Source organism: Syzygium oleosum, unplaced genomic scaffold, assembly GCF_021117445.2.
Source record: "Syzygium oleosum isolate NSW1041296 unplaced genomic scaffold, Sole_v2.1 Sole_v2.26, whole genome shotgun sequence".
In the NCBI taxonomy this organism is placed as follows: domain Eukaryota; kingdom Viridiplantae; phylum Streptophyta; class Magnoliopsida; order Myrtales; family Myrtaceae; genus Syzygium; species Syzygium oleosum.
The window spans coordinates 1,405,443-1,422,412 of record NW_026607510.1 but is presented as its reverse complement, the minus strand read 5'-3'; the positions used below and the strand labels follow the sequence as shown (position 1 = coordinate 1,422,412).

At 38.8% G+C, this 16,970-nt stretch overlaps 2 protein-coding genes across 2 annotated transcripts; both read left to right on the top strand.

The window, feature by feature from the left end:
* The first annotated feature begins 249 nt into the window (after positions 1-249).
* LOC115682606 (NAC domain-containing protein 2-like) lies at positions 250-2,208 on the top strand. The gene is made up of 3 exons (XM_056303212.1): positions 250-509; positions 973-1,247; positions 1,353-2,208. Exons 1-3 carry the CDS (start codon positions 347-349, stop codon positions 1,794-1,796), a joined length of 882 nt encoding a protein of 293 aa, XP_056159187.1. The 5' UTR covers positions 250-346; the 3' UTR covers positions 1,797-2,208.
* A 6,900-nt stretch (positions 2,209-9,108) lies between these two features.
* On the top strand, positions 9,109-11,133 carry LOC130134372 (NAC domain-containing protein 2-like). Its single transcript, XM_030606871.2, has 3 exons — positions 9,109-9,400; positions 9,860-10,134; positions 10,247-11,133. Exons 1-3 carry the CDS (start codon positions 9,124-9,126, stop codon positions 10,688-10,690), a joined length of 996 nt encoding a protein of 331 aa, XP_030462731.1. The 5' UTR covers positions 9,109-9,123; the 3' UTR covers positions 10,691-11,133.
* Positions 11,134-16,970: the final 5,837 nt, after the last annotated feature.

Below are 16,970 nucleotides of genomic sequence, written 5' to 3'. Positions count from 1 at the left end.
CAGAACCCAAGAGTCCCCCACACGTGTCGGCCTCTGATTGACTGTCTTGGCTGCGCTCACCACCACTTGCTGAAGAAGGCTTCAGGTTGTTGCCCTTTTGTGCCCTCCTCCCCACGTTTTCGATCCGGATACACGACGACCTGTCGTCGTGTGTGGGATCTGTGTACCTCACGTGTCTGAATTACCCCAATTGGCACAGTTCGTGTCTCTATATAAACCCCTGGTCGTCTCATGTTTATGTGTGGATTCGAGTTCGGAAGTAGTAGGAGTTCAAAGCTTGGAAGAAAAGGGCACGGACTAAAGTGTCGCAGAAGAAGACGAACAGAGCTAAGCAGAGAGAGAGAAGATGAAGAAGGCTCAATTGGAGTTACCAGCGGGGTTCAGGTTCCACCCCACGGACGACGAGCTGGTGAACCATTACCTGATTCGCAAGTGCGCTTCTCACCCCATCTCCGTCCCCATCATCGCCGAGATCGATCTCTACAAGTTCGACCCTTGGGAACTTCCAGGTACTTTGACACGCTCCCTCCCTTCCTCTGCTTCTCCAGGCTCTGTTCCTGAACAATTTCTGTTTCTGCTTGTGTTCATTTTGGTGAATCATCCCATTCTGGGAAAAGGGTTGATGAGTTATGCCTCTCTTTTGGGTGATTTTGTCGTCAAACTTTCATTCTTTATTTGGATTTGTCACTGTAAGACGAAATGTATTTGTTTTTGGGTCGGATAATATGAAATGCATTTCTCTAGTCCTCATCCGCCTTTTGGGAGGTCCACGCTCTACAGTTTGAACTTTTCATTTTGACACGTGGGTCAAGAAAAAGGGATGATTTCTTCATTTGCTTTCTCATTGTCAAGGATCAAGCATGATGATTTTGACTGTGATTTAAAAGTTTTCAAGATCTCTTGTGAATTTGAAACAATTTGATTGTCTGCTGAGGGTCATGATTTCTGATGGAGTTTGGCTTGAAATTGCAGAAATGGCTCTATACGGCGAAAAAGAATGGTACTTCTTTTCTCCGAGGGACCGCAAGTACCCCAACGGATCACGGCCGAACCGGGCAGCCGGAACTGGGTACTGGAAGGCAACCGGGGCTGACAAGCCGATCGGCCGCCCAAAGACGCTTGGCATAAAAAAGGCGCTGGTGTTTTACGCCGGAAAAGCTCCGAGAGGAGTGAAGACCAATTGGATCATGCACGAGTATCGCCTGGCCAATGTCGATCGATCTGCCGGCAAGAAGAAGAACTCGAGGGTAATTACTCTCGTTCCCTTCTTGGCACTGTTTTTGGTGTTACAGCACATGACGAGTTCATAAAGAAAACTCAATGATTAACATCGATCCTTGCTATTATTGCAGCTTGATGATTGGGTTCTATGCCGGATATACAACAAGAAGGGCGCCATAGAGAAGCATTTCCCCTCCGCACACACTAAACCGGAAGTGTTCCCGGAGATGGAGACCAAGCCGCAGATTATCATGCCGGCGGCGCCAGACCCGTACCCACCTCCCCAATATGGGCATTCGCCAATGACTACGGATCACTTGTACATGGACTCGTCGGAGTCAATGCCGAGGCTGCACACGGATTCTAGCTGCTCGGAGCACGCGGTGTCCCCAGACTTGGCATGCGAGAAGGAAGTGCAAAGCGAGGAGAAGTGGGACGATTGGGAGAAGGCCCTCGATTTCCAGTTCGGTTCAATGGATAACTTCTTGGACGAGGTGTTTGCGCAAGGACAGTTTCAGTTGGATCAGTTCTCGCCTCTTCAGGACATGTCCATGTACTTGCAGGAGTCATTCTGATTGAGTTCGTTGAGGAACACAGAAGTCGGATATTCTTTTATAGGGGCCTGAACCATTCCATTCGTGTTGGTTCTCATTGAAATTGCATGATCCACTGGCATGGTGATCAATCAAGACAATCTCTGTCTTGGACAAATTGCTCATGTAGGGCTACAGACAAGAGTTAGTCCTAGGATTTTGCTCTGCGGGTTTTGCCAAGAGAGGAGCAAAGCGTTGAGGTGCATCCAGTTGCACAGTGAAAGCAGAAGTGCCACAATCTTGGTGGGTCTGCGGTGGTCAATACTGGTAGAATTTAGAATCGTGTTAACTCTTGATGTCTCCTGTAAATAGAAAGTCTCTGGGGAAACTGTTTGCTGTAAGATTGTAGCAAAATTGTTTCAATTTTTTATTCATGAAGATTGTTTTAATATTCTATGCTGTCGTAAATCTAATTGAAAGGAGTTCGAAAGGGGCAGTTTCGTGTTCTATCGAGAGAGATTTTCGGGCCGTGATAGGTCATAATTTCTTGTATTTTTCCGTAAGTGTCTTGTACAAAGTGTCATAATGCGGAATTTTCAAAGTTTTAAAGTTATTATCACAAAAAATTCTAAATTGATACACCAGCGATAAATTTAATCCAAACTAATTTTTTAACTACCAAAAACTCCAAACTGATTACACTTATGACAAATTTATCCTAAACAAATTTTTTGACCACCAAAAACCCAAAATTAGTACATTTTTTATAAATTTAGCTTCCGTTAAATTGGATTAATATCATGAAAAATCACAAACTAATATACATGTGACAAATGGAGGGTAAAACCCAAACCGATACACCCGTCAACGGCCATGTGTCATCCAATTCAGCAAATTAACGGTAAAATTTAACGAAAATTAATGGAGAGTAAAATTGTTACAGGTGTACCGGTTTGGGATCTTTGGTTGTCAAAAAACTAGTTTAGGATAAATTTATCATAGATGTACCAGTTTGGGGTTTTCATGGTATTAACCCAAAGTTTTACTGCCAATATGCGAGATTCACTCTTCATTTGATTCAAAATTATTAAGGAGTTGGGGAAATCTTCTTTAAAGATTCCTTAGAAACACCTGTTTAAAAGTGCTCTTGCAGTCGCCGCCGGGGTACTTGCCAAAAAGGAGAGGAGAAACCGGTTACATTTGCTGGTCAAAAGATGGAAAGAAATTGGATATTTCTTGACCTAAGGTCATTACATTTGCCTCTCTTGTTAGGATTCCCGTGGAATTTGTTCATGTCTGTACGTCAAAGAGATCGCTCATAAATATGACTATTCAAAATGCTGCTGATACGGTTTATAAAATCGGTTTTACCGAATATAATAACGGCCTCTCATTGGGTAATTTAAAGGATTAATATCATGAAAAACCTCAAACTGATACGTATGTAATAAATTTACCCTGAATAAATTTTTTGACTACAAAAAATCCCAAACTGATACATCTGTGACAAATTTACCCTCTCTTAGTTTCCGTTAAATTTTAACATCAATTTGCTGAGTTGGATGACGCGCGGTAGTTGACGGGTGTGCCACAGGTGTATCAGTTTGAGATTTTAATCCAATTTAATGGAAACTAACGGAAGGTAAATTTGTCACAGGTGTACCAATTTAGGGTTTTTGATGGTCAAAAATTAATTTTGGGTAAATTTGTCAATGATGCCAGTTTGGAATTTTTTGTGGTAAAAAAAATTAGTTTTATGTAAATTTATTACGAGTGTACCAGTTTGGGGTTTTTCGTGGTATTAACCTTTTTTTCATATTTAAATTAAATTTATTACCTCAAGAAACCCCAGACTGGTACATCCCTGATAAATTTACTCCAAAATAATTTTTTTACCACAAAAAATCACAAATTAGTACACATGTAACAAATTTACTCCAAACTAATTTTTTGACTTCTAAAAAATCCAAACTGGTACATTTATGACAAATTTACCCTCCATTAAATTGGATCAATACCACGAAAAATCACAAATTGGTATATCTATGACATACGGAGCGTAAAATCCCAAACTTGTACACCAGTCAACTGTCACGTGTCATCCAATTAAAAAATTTGACATTAAAATTTAACGAAAATTAACGGAGGGTAAAATTGTCACAGGTGTACCAGTTTGGAGTTTTTGGTGGTTTGAGGTAAATTTGTCATCGGTGTATTAATTTGGGATTTTTTTTGTAGTATTAATCCAAAAAAGAAAATAGATAAGACAGGTGGCACGATGTGAAAATAAATAAATAAAATTAATTAAGCACGTGGTTCATTTCACTTGGAATGCACCCCACTTTCGTCGCCCAACGCTAAACAACACCGACGGCCGACATGAACAAGCTATTCTTCCACCGTGCATGGTCGGCTCACGTATTGTGGACCGACTCACGTACCCAATACCTACCGGACAAAGAAAGGTCATTAGAATGAACCCCCATCTTTGATTTGGATCATCGTTAGTTTTTTGCTCGTTAGGTACTTGAATTGTCTCAATTGGTCCCCTTACACAGTACATCAGCCACGAGCATCTCACATTTTCTTTTCTAGACTGTGTCCTGAAGCAGCGTAACACGTTGGTGTTATTAAGCACTTCCGCGTTTTATCTTTCACGCCACATGAAACAAAAAGGGCAATTAGTGACAAGAAATAATGGCACTCGATTGCTTCAATCACGCAGTTAAAAGACTTGAGAGTATCGGAAAAGAATCAGGGGACTCAATTAGGTGTTTCATTGGAAGCAAAATAAAAGCGTAGATAACTGTAAGCTAGAATAACTTTCTAGAATCTATTAACATATAGGTTAATAATGCAATTCAAATTTGGCACAGCTACTTGGAATGTCTTATAAATTTTAGGGATAATTATACGAGTGGTCCATAAGCTTGGGGAAAATCTACATTATGGTCCATAAATTTTTAATTTATTCAATGTAATTTCTAAACTTTTAGTTTATTTAATGTGGCACTTGAACTTATGGTGAAAGGATTACCTTGAACATTTTAATATTATTTATGGACTAAATTAAATATATACCAAAAGTTAGGAGACTTCATTAAATAAATTAAAAATTTATGGACCATATTGAATAGACTAAAAGTTCAGGAACGGCATTATACATTAGGCCAAAATGTAAGGATTATGAAGTCGACTTTTGTTGGTTGTTGATGTAAGGGGGGGCCCACAAAGTTTTGGGGAGTCCCACGATTAGTAATAAATTCATGCAAAGTATCAAGAAAATATTGCATACCATAGTGATGCCGTGTAGGACGTGCACTAGTCCATTCAGCGGTGGACACGTGTCATCACGAGCCTACTGTCAAAAAAAATTTCAAACTCGTTGCAGGCGTGCCTCTCTCTCTCACTCTCTCTCTCTCTCTCTCTCTCTCTCTCTCTCTCCTTCACGGTCTCTCTCCCTCTCATGTATGAGAAAAGTGACGCGCTCTCTTCCCTCTCTCAACATGCTCCGCTCTCTCCCTCCCGACTCGCATTGGGCTTTGCAACTCTCCATCCCTCCTGCCCGACTCGCAATGAAGCTCTGCAACCCTCTGTCGCTCCTACCCGACTCTACAGTATTTGGGTTGTTGATATAATCGGATTGAATGGTATTAAAATTTTTGTTGGTGTTTTAGGATTCTGGAAGAGCTGTTCCTCATGAGCTAAGTTGGATTTATTTACTGTCTTTCTCAAGTTTTGCTCCTGTAGTGAGTTTTTGCTTTGTTGGTATAATGTCATTTGTGTATATGTCTTGCTATATTTCAGCCAGTGGACTGATATACAAGAGACTGAAATAGAGTTAGAGATGAAAATTGTAATTCAGTAAACGATGGAACTTGTTATGCTAAGGCCTTTCCAAGCATAACAAGTTCGCCACATTGTAAATGCAAGATTATCAAGCTAATGCCTTTAACGGCAGAACAAATTCACCACAGAATTAGCCTATCTCTAAATCAAAAGCAGAACAAAATTCACTCTCATCTTCTTCCTTAGCCGGTCGCTCTCTGCTAGCTCGTTATGACGTCGCATGAGACTGGGGAGGAGGGAGAGTAGATTTAGGGCTTCGTCGCGAGTCAGGTGGGAGGGATGGAGACTTACAGAGCCGAATCGGGAGTCGGACAAGAGGGACGAAGAGCTGCAGAGCCGAATGTGATTTGAGAGAGAGAGAGAGAACTAAGGAGAGCTGCAGACCCGAATTTGACGGAGGAGAACGCGTCTCTTTCCTCGGACAAGGGAGGGCGAAAGAGGACGTGAAGAAGAGGGAGATAAATGCTCGTTAAGAGTTTGAAAAAATTTCGACAGTAAGGCCACGATAACACATGTCCATCGCTAAATAAACTAGTGCACGTCATATATAACATCGCTATGGCATGCAATATTTTGTCATGCCACATTTTCTCCAAAGGTATCGGAAACATCCATGGGAAAGGAGATTCAAAGAGTCGATCCACGAATACGAGGTTCTCCTCTTGCAGGGGCGAATGGGCGTCCACGTGACGTGCATGGGTCATCAACGTCATGCAAGACGTCACCTAAGACAAGACAACGACTTCATTCCCAGCAAGACCGGAAGCTTCCATGGCTGTTATCTTATCTTTCAAATAAAAAAAAGCTCATTTGATATTTTATCTGATTAGACAAACGTGAGGCCCAAGCAAACACTGTTGCCTCGCTTCGCCTCATCTGTCAGCTTTGACTTAGGACTAGACCGGCTGCTCTCGGTTGTCATCCTTAAATAGTAAATAGACTAAGCATATGCTTACAAAATATGTATTCATCGGTATTTATTCACTTTTATTTTTGTTTTTATTTAATCAAAATCTTACGATCCACGAATTTTTACTTTTTTAAAATAAATTCAAAGTACTTAATCTTTCGCAAAATATAGATATTGACATGTAAATTCACATACGATTTTTTTTCGTAATTTTTAGAATTTTGGGTAATATATCTTTTATTTTGGCGAGAAAGCAAAATTTTTGCTTTTACTTAGTACCAAACAAACAGTGCCTTTATTCCTTTTTCTGCTTTTTATTTGCAAAATCGATGGTGAACCGACTAATTTCTTCTTGACATCATAATAAGAGATGTTGAATCCCAAATTCACTATCGATTGAACTCCATGAGTTCCATCTCATCTAATTCAACTATTATCTTTGAATTGATCGGTCTTTCTTGCTTTAGTTTGTTTGTGGTCCTAATATATTAGCATTCATTCACCTCAGACATATAGCCATTTATGTTGCCTAATAGCACGAGTAATTTGATACTTTCATAGCCCCAAAAATACTTGATAGATTAGATATTTTAATGTGCAACCGTTGTCAAATATAATCAAAATCCCACTACCTTCCAGCCTTGTTTGACCTTCGTAGTAAAGCGGCCGAAAGTTATCAAACCATCCCCAGTTTTACTCACAGGAGAAAACTAGAATATCTACATACTTTGACTTCTTTGCCATCTAGTGGGGGTTGTTCATATAGCCCCCGTATGCTTTAATGATCTATAACCTATGCTCATATAGCCTATTTGGCAAGACCCAATGCAAATGAGATGATTGGCCGAAAAACGAAATTAAAATATTAAGCCACATATGTTTTGTTAAGTGGTGGTAAAATGGGTCTAGAACCCATATTTTAACCCAAATTTAATGGTGCGGGTCGTAAATGGGTGGCCTTAAGTTTTAAAAACAGGCTTGAGTGGTCCAAAAAATAAATACCTAACAATTTAATGGGTCTGAAATAGGTTAAGGACTAATCCATTTCAAGCCTATATGAAAAATAGAGAACCTTTTCACTTGTCTTCTAAAAGTAAGTAAAGCTCACAATGCTTTAAGTGGAGTTGGAGATGTCAGGACAATTTTTTTAATTTTTAATTTTATTTTATTTTTTCTACAAATTTCGGCAAGCTCACCGGTCACAGGCGAGAGCCGGCCGACTTTGTCAACACTAGGTGAGGGCCCAGTCACTAGGCAAGGACCATGACCCTCGCCCGCTACCGGCGGCTTCACGGCCCTTTTTAGGTCTAGGCGAGGGCTCCAACCCTCACTTCGTGGTCCGGTCTCATCATGTTTAGAAGAAAAAAAGGAAAAGAAAAAAATAAAAGAAATTTAGAATTTTTTTTAAAACTTATAAAAATTATTCACGTCAGCGTTGACCATCTTACGATGACCGTGCCACGTAGAACGATTGACATTCATGTTAACAATTTCCAGTCAAAATTGGTCAAAATGACTAAATTGACAAACTTTCAATAGGTTTAGGATTTAATAAACAACATTGAAAGGTTTTGGATTAAATTAGCACAATAGCTTTAGGACTTTTTTTGGTAATTTCCCTGTGTGTTTTGTCACAACACATGCATATTTTCTTGTTCTTTATGTGTATTTCAATCTTTAGGTTTTTTTTATGTTTTTTTCTTTTATTTACTAACAAATTTTATTTATTTTTAAAATTTGATAAAAAATCTATCCAAGTAAGATATTATTATGAAGAGCTTAAAGTAGGTTAAATGTTTTGGTATGCATGTGGATGTGTTTTAATAATATGGGTCGGATCGTGTTTGGGTCGGTTTGGGTTGCTAAAATTGCATTACATAAAAGTGGGTCAATATGGGTCGGCCATTTTCGACCCGATCAAAACCTAATTCGATTCACTCATTTGACAGGCCTAACAACAGTTGATGAAAGTAAATGTGATTTTTGAAATTTGCGACCGGATATACTGGGACGGACATAATATGAGGATACAAAATATGTCTAATAAGATGAGTGGATCTCTCCAATACACTCTCCACTTGTCATGCCATGGATCCTGTGAATGAGAAAGTTTCTTAAATCTGAGAGCCTTAAGATGTAGATTGACGTGGTTTAGAAACTAAAACATGGTCGCTTGAAAAGTCGAGATGAAGACCGTTCCATAGGATAACACATCTGTTTTGGGTTTTATTGTGGGGTAACATGGCACGATAGTTTGGACTCAATGAAGGGGCAAAAGGGCAAGGGGGAGCGACGGTCAAAGAGATCATCTAATCACTGTTACTGCCACTCCCCTCTACCCGTTCGTCAAGTAAAGACAAATTAGCTGACGGACGCCATGACAGAACCCAAGAGTCCCCCACACGTGTCGGCCTCTGATTGACTGTCTTGGCTGCGCTCACCACCACTTGCTGAAGACGGCTTCAGGTTGTTGCCCTTTTGTGCCCTCCTCCCCACGTTTTCGATCCAGATACACGACGACCTGTCGTTCTGCGGGATCTGTCCACCTCACGTGTGTGAATTACCCCAATCGGCACAGTTCGTGTCTCTATATAAACCCCTGGTCGTCTCATGTTTCTGTGTGGATTCGAGTTCGGAAGTAGAAGGAGTTCAAAGCTTGGAAGAAAAGGGCACGGACCAAAAGAGTCGCAGAAGAAGACGAACGGAGTTAAGAAGAGAGAGAAGATGAAGAAGGCACAGTTGGAGTTACCAGCGGGTTTCAGGTTCCACCCCACGGACGACGAGCTGGTGAACCATTACTTGATCCGCAAGTGCGCTTCTCACCCCATCTCCGTCCCCATCATCGCTGAGATCGATCTCTACAAGTTCGAGCCTTGGGACCTTCCAGGTACTTTGAGACGCGACCTCCCTTCCTCTGCTTCTTCAGGCTCTGTTCCTGAACAATTTCTGTTTCTGCTTGTGTTCATTTTGGTAAATCATCCCATTCTGGGAAAAGGGTCGACGAGTTTTGTCACTCTTTCGTTCTTTATTTGGGTTTGTCACTGTAATACCAAATGTATTTCTCTAGTCCTTATCTGATGCTATCTGGGAGGTCCAATGCTCGACAGTTTGAAATCCTTATCTGATGCTATCTGGGAGGTCCAATGCTCGACAGTTTGAACTTTTCATTTGGACATGTGGGTCAAGAAAAGTAGTTGACTTTTTCATTTGCTTTCACGTTGTCAAGGATCGGGCATGATGGTTTTGACTGTGATTTTTTACTTTTCAAGATCTCGTGCGAATTTGAAAGAATTTGATTGTCTGCTGGGAGTCATGATTTCTGACGGAATTTGGCTTGGAATTGCAGAAATGGCTCTGTACGGCGAAAAAGAATGGTACTTCTTTTCTCCGAGAGACCGCAAGTACCCTAACGGGTCACGGCCGAACCGGGCAGCTGGAACTGGGTACTGGAAGGCGACCGGGGTTGATAAGCCGATTGGCCGCCCGAAGACGCTCGGCATAAAAAAGGCACTAGTGTTTTACACCGGGAAAGCTTCGAGAGGAGCGAAGACCAATTGGATCATGCACGAGTATCGCCTTGCCAATGTTGATCGATCCGCCGGCAAGAAGAAGAACTCGAGGGTAATTGCACTCTTTCCCTTCTTTTCACTGTTTTTGGTGTTCCCGCACATGAAATTGGACAAGCACATAAACGAAACTCAATGATTAACATCGATCCTTGCTATTATTGCAGCTTGATGATTGGGTTCTATGCCGGATATACAACAAGAAGGGCACCATAGAGAAATATTTCCCCTCCTCGCACAATAAAACGGTAGAGTTCCCCGAAATGGAGACCAAGCCGCAGATTGTTATGCCGGCGGCGCTGAACCAGTACACACCTCCCCAATATGGGCATTCATCAATGACTATGGATAACATGTACATGGACTCGTCGGAGTCGATGCCGAAACTGCACACGGATTCTAGCTGCTCGGACCATGTGGTGTCCCCGGACTTGGCATGTGAGAAGGAAGTGCAGAGCGAGGCGAAGTGGGATGATTGGGAGAAGGCCCTCGATTTCCAGTTTGGTTCAATGGATAACTTCTTGGACGATGCGTTCGCGCAAGGAGAGTTTCAGTTGGATCAATTCTCGCCTCTTCAGGACACGTCCATGTACTTGCAGAAGCCATTTTGAACAAGTCCATTAGAGAAACACGGTAGCGGGGTTTTCTTGTATTGGGGCCTGAAGCATTCCATTCCTGATAGCTCCCATTGAAATTGCATGATCAACTGGCATGGTGATCAATCAAGACAATCTCTGTCTTGGACTGATGCTCATGTGGGGCTATAGACTAGAGTTAGTCCTAGGATTTTTATAGGTTTTGCCAGAGAGACAAGCAATTGTTGAGGTGCATCCAGTGAAAACAATTTGCCTGGCTCCCAATTGGCTGAGCGACGACGCGGCAGAAGTGCCACGATCTTAATGGTCTGCGTTGGTCAGTACAGTTAGTGTTTAGAATCATGTTACCTCCTGTCGTCTCCTGTAAATAGCTCATGAAAGTCCGTGGGGAAATTGTTTGCTGTAAGAATATAGCAACATTGTTTCAATATTTCATTTAATCTCGGTTCTATGCTCTACCGAGAGACGGATTTTCGGGTCGTAATTTCCTGCTATTTTTTGTGTTACTCCGGTATGAAGTATCATAGCACGCAGAATTTTAAAGGTTTTATGATCATCAGGTGAGATTTACTCTTTAATTAAATCGATAGTTATTGAGGGGTTGGGGATCTCCTTTTCTAGGATCCTTAAAAACACCTGCTCAAAAGTATTTGTGCAGTCGCGGGGGGTAGTTGCCAAAAAATGGAGAGACCAGTCACATTCACCGGTCGGAGGCTAAATATTTATTGACTAAGGTCATTATTTTTGGGGAAAAAGTCACAAAAAATCTTAAATTACGGGCATTGTAACACATTTACCCTAAATGTTGGACACAAAAAATCTCAAATTTACACACGGTCAAGGTTCTATTAATGAGCACTATTAAAAATCTACATATATAGATGCCGAAAGGCAAATGCTATTTCACTTAAGTCACGTGGCTTAAATGAAATAAAAACAAAGTGGTTTTTAGTTGAAAATCATCTAACGAAACCTTAATGGAAAGTAAATGTATCATATAAGTACAAATTTAGAGTTTTTTATGTCACAAAAAAAGATTTAGGGTAAATGTTTATGATTTTTTATGTCACAAAAAAATATTCAAGATAAATGTATCCGGATGGACATAATTTGAGGTTTTTTGTGACTTTTTACCTTATTTTTGCCTCTCTTGTTTCATGCCATTCATCGAGAGATTGCTCATAAATATGATCATTCCAAAAGGCTAAAGATAAAGATATTTCGACCCAAAAAAAATGCTAAAGATACTATTTATATATCGGTATACCAAATATTATGACAATCTCCAGTTGGGTAATTAAAATATGGAAAAGAAATAGATAAGGATGGAATAATGCGAAAAGAAAAAGCAAAGAAATGAATACATAAATAAAATAAAGCACATGGTTCATTTCACTTGGACCAAACTACACTTTCACCATTCAATACCAGACAACAACGATGGCCGACCTGAACAAGTGATTCTTCCACCGTGCATGGACTCATGTATTATTGTTGACCGAGTCACGTACCTACTTATTGGACAAAGAGAGGCCATTAATAGAAAGAGGCCATCTTTAATTGTTTCAATTTGTCCCCCTTACGTATCACATCAGCTACAAGCATCTCAATCTGCGATTTATATTTCTTCTGCACGTTACCGGCGCGGCGTAGTAGGTTTCATCAAGCACTTCCGTGTTCTATTACTCCTGCCGCATCAGCGAAAAGGACAATTAGCGATCAAGAACAATAAGATGCGATTGCTTCAGTCAGATCGGTTCAAAGACTTGAGAGTACTGGAAAAGAATCAGGGAACTCGATCGGTGTTTCGTCAAAAACAGAATAAAACGTATCTGACCGTTGTCGCGCCGCGCTCTCTTTTTTCTTTTTTGGGGACTTTCAGGATTTGCGTGCTAAGAAAGTATTTCCGTGCAAGGGTCTCTCCCAGACCATACCTCACGTGACAGCGGATGATAATTTCTATTTAGTCTAAGTTTTCGATTTTGGAGTCGCCACTAGTCATTATTGATAGATTGCACCGGTGCCGGTCATCTCCTACGGTGCCCAAAAAGGGCACCGTTTTGACTCGATTTCTTTGGGGCATTTCCCCGAGCACCTGGTGTGCAACATTTATGAATTTTTGTTCTCAAGACAGCCGGTTCGAGTTCACCAACGATGAACGTCCCGGTGACCTTTTGCCATTTTCTCAGATTTTGTATCAACTTCGTTATACTGACTATCATCTCTAACCTATAGATTCGTCGCCGGACCTCCACCGGCAGGTGAAATTCAAGTCCGAAAAAGCCTAAACCATTTTTAACTAAACTTGCATTCCAGAATTCAAATCATCATTCTACATCGCCCTAGCCATCTAGATCGCTCAAAACAAACATCAAATCATTATACAAGGTAAAGGAAAGCCTACTTGAATGGCCTAGGGCCTTGACGACTCTCCGGCGAGGCACGGGAGCTCCGGCGAAATTTTCCAGAAATGGCCAACTCGATTTTAATGCGTTTTCAATCATTCAAAGTGCAAACAAACGATGAAAATGAGATCAGAACACGTTTTAGGCATCTAAGGTGCTGCATGAAAACCATTCTGGTTCTGTCCAAAACTGGTTTTTTGTTCCCAGAATCAGTTTTGGACCAGGAACCCGTTTGGTAACGCAATTTCATTTTTCTATTTCCGGGACAAGTTTGCTTCCAAAACTGATTCTGAAACCAGAAATGAGAACAAAAAAAAAGTTGGTTTTTCATTTCTGGAACAAAAGTGAGAACCATTTCTGAGGAATTCATTTTCTTCAACACACATATTCATATGGAAGTCACGATCTTTGAGGTGAGAAAAAAAATCAAAAAATCAAAAATTTCAAAACTTAACAGAATGATTTAGAATCTGTGGCTACCCACTTTCAGCGAAATTTAAATTTTTTTAGGTACCGAAAAAAATAAATAAAAATAAAAAATTTCAAAATTTCAAAATTTCACAAAATGGCTTAGAAAATCTATGGCCACCCACTTTGAGCAAAATTTAATTTTTTTAGTTGCCAAAAAAAAATAAAAAATTCTAAAATTTAAAAACTTCACAGAATATCTTAGAATACCTGTGGCCACCCAATTTGAGCGAAATTTTATTTTTTTAGCTGCCGAAAAAAATAAAAAAAAGCAAAAAAGAAAAAATTTCAAAACTTCACAGAATGGCTTAGAATACTTGTGGCCATCCACTTTGAGTGAAATTTAAATTTTTTTATATGCCAAAAAAAATAAAAATAAGCAAAAAAGTAAAAATTTCAAAACTTTACAGAATGCTTAAAATACCTGTGGCCACCCACTTTGAGTGAAATTTAAATTTTTTATATGCCAAAAAAAAATAAAAATAAGCAAAAAAGTAAAAATTTCAAAACTTTACAGAATGGCTTAAAATACCTGTGGCCACCCACTTTGAGCGAAATTTTATTTTTTTAGGTGTCGAAAAAAATAAAATAAAAAAGAAAAAATTTCAAAACTTCACAAAATGGCTTAGAATACCTGTGGCCATCCACTTTAAGCGAAATTTAAATTTTTTTAGGTGCCGAAAAAAATAAAAAAATAAAAAATAAAAAACTTCACATAATTAATTAGAATACCTGTGGCCACCCACTTTGAGTGAAATTTAATTTTTTTTAGGTGTCAAAAAAAAATAAAAATAAGCAAAAAAGAAAAATTTTCAAAACTTCACAGAGTGGCTTAGAATACATGTGGCCATCCACTTTGAGTGAAATTTAATTTTCTTTAGGAACCAAAAAAAATAAAAAAAAATCAAAAATACCATTTGGGCATCTAAAAAAAATTAAATTTTACTCAAAGTGGGTGGCTAGAGGTATTGTAAGTCATTCTGTGAAGTTTTGAAATTTTTGATTTTTTATGTTTTTTTTCACCTAAAAAAATTTAAATTTCACTCAAAGTGGATGGCCACATGTATTCTAAGTCATTCTGTGAAGTTTTGAAATTTTTGATTTTTTGCTTTTTTTTCACCTCCAAAAATTAAAATTTCACTCAAAGTGGGTGGCCACAGGTATTCTAAGCCATTCTGTAAAGTTTTGAAATTTTTGAGTTTTTGAATTTTTTTGGGCACCTTAAAAAATTTAAATTTCACTCAAAGTGGGTGGCCACATGTATTCTAAACTATTCTGTGAAGTTTTGAAATTTTTGATTTTTTTTGGGCACCTAAAAAAATTTAAATTTCACTAAAAGTGGGTGGCCACAGGTATTCTAAGCAATTCATGAAGTTTTGAAATTTTTGATTTCTTGATTTTTTTGAAAAAATTCAACAAATTTCCTATTTTCCCGAAATCTAAATTTTTTTATTTTCTCGACATTTTGATGATTTTTTCTGGAATTTTTCAATTTTTTTGGGATTTTCTGAATTTTTTTAAAGATTTTTATGAATTTTTCGGATTTTTTATTATTTTTATTCCATTTCTAAAAAAATGGATTTTTGTTCCTGGAAATAGAATTTTCTGTTGTTTGTCAAACGGGTTTTTATTTCAGGAAATAGAAATTTTGTGCTGTTATCAAACGGGTTTCTGTTCTAGAAATAGAAATTTTTTGTCATTATCAAACGGATTTTTTTTCTCAGAAACTCATCCAGGAACCAGAAATAGAAAAATCTATTTCTGGTTCAGGAACTCATTCCGGAACAGAATGGTTATCATTCGCTACCTAAGAACTCAAATTTGTGAAAGAGAACACACGTTCAGCGAGATTGAACTCAAGTTCACTATTTCTCAAATCTACAAAACCGTGACTGGGAGAGGATTTTACCTTCTTCGAATGTGTACAAATCGTAGTTTCCGGACTAATCGGCGCCCGTGAAGTTGTTCTCTGATGCTCAGGATTCAAGTTGACGGCTTCAATTCCATCGGGAAAGGTCTGGATTCGCCGACCGGAGCTCGGTTTCAGAGCTTCACGGTCAACTCGCCTTGGCACCCCCGGTGAGGAGGTTCACTGCAAGGATCGATTTGCCGGCACTTTTCCTGTAGGAATAGCGTCGATCGCTCGATCTTAGGAACCTCTACCCACTCCTCTCTAAACCCCACGCTCTTTCTCTCTGTTTCTCTCCCTTTTCTCTCTTTGGCAATTCGTCGAACACCTTTCCCTCTACAATGATCAGTTTTTTCTTGTTTTTATTCCTCTTTTTCGAGTCGATTTATCACTCCTAACCAATTTAGAATCGGTTAGGAATGATAAGGATGGACAGCTGGAGAATCTCCAGCTGTCCATCTTGTTTAACACGTGATGGAAATCGAGATTTTAATTGACAAAGTGGCGGGTTTGAACTGTTTTTTCTGGGTTTATTGAGTCTTGGGCAAGTCGGACGAAGAAGGAGACCGACCCGGGTCGGGTCGGGTTGACCCGGTCGACTCGGCAGACCCGGGTTGGTCTAAATTCGCAAATTAAGCTCGATTTTGACCCAATTTTCAAAATTAAACCCCAAAATTGAATTCCTCATCACATTTTGAACCCAAATATGTGATTTTCCCCAACTTTTGTCATAATCATGTCCAAGATTTTTAAATTTTTGTACTCGGGTTAATAGGGTTTTGTTCGATTCAATACCTTAATGACCTGATTAGGAAAAATTGGTGCCAAAATTGAACTACCCATATCTGATTAACCCTAGAAATGACGGTCTCATGGTTCGACAATTTCGAATTGGACACAATTCCCAATTTGGGTTCAAAATTCCTAATTTTCAATTGAATTTTGGGATTTTATGATTTCTTTAACAAATTGTGCAATTGGACCGATCATTATGTAATTAAAGGTCCCAAAATCATTTTTTGTGAAGACACTATGACTTAAAAATGACTAGAAAAGATTTAATTGCATTTTTGGTTCAATTCGGGTTTGATTTTGCCCAATTTTGGGAAAAACACATACCCGATTAAGATTTTTCAAAATTGATGATCCATTAATGAAATTAAATTTAAAATAAGACTAATGACTATTTTTATGGAATTTTCTGATTCAATTTACTATTTTTCTTGATTTTCTTACCCATTTTGACTAAAAGAAATTAAAGAAAAATGCAGGAAAATGCTAAAAAATTTATTTTTGGTTTAGAAATAGGTTTCTAAGCTTGGCCAAGATTCCTAGTCCTAATTTTGAGATTTTTGAAAATATGAAAAAAAAACTAAAAATTAGGTGTCAACAACCGTATACTAAAATAACTTTCTAAACTCTATTAGTGGAAAGGTCAGTAATGCAAATCAAGATCTTGTATGGCTATTTGAAATAGGTATATCAAGATTTATGGAATCTCTAATTAATTTTA

Coding starts and splice junctions, on each gene's coding strand:
- LOC115682606 (XM_056303212.1), top strand. CDS start 347: ATGAAGAAGGCTCAATTGGAGTTACCAGCGGGGTTCAGGTTCCACCCC. Junction 510..972: donor CGACCCTTGGGAACTTCCAG/GTACTTTGACAC, acceptor TTGAAATTGCAG/AAATGGCTCTATACGGCGAA. Junction 1,248..1,352: donor GCAAGAAGAAGAACTCGAGG/GTAATTACTCTC, acceptor CTATTATTGCAG/CTTGATGATTGGGTTCTATG.
- LOC130134372 (XM_030606871.2), top strand. CDS start 9,124: ATGTTTCTGTGTGGATTCGAGTTCGGAAGTAGAAGGAGTTCAAAGCTT. Junction 9,401..9,859: donor CGAGCCTTGGGACCTTCCAG/GTACTTTGAGAC, acceptor TTGGAATTGCAG/AAATGGCTCTGTACGGCGAA. Junction 10,135..10,246: donor GCAAGAAGAAGAACTCGAGG/GTAATTGCACTC, acceptor CTATTATTGCAG/CTTGATGATTGGGTTCTATG.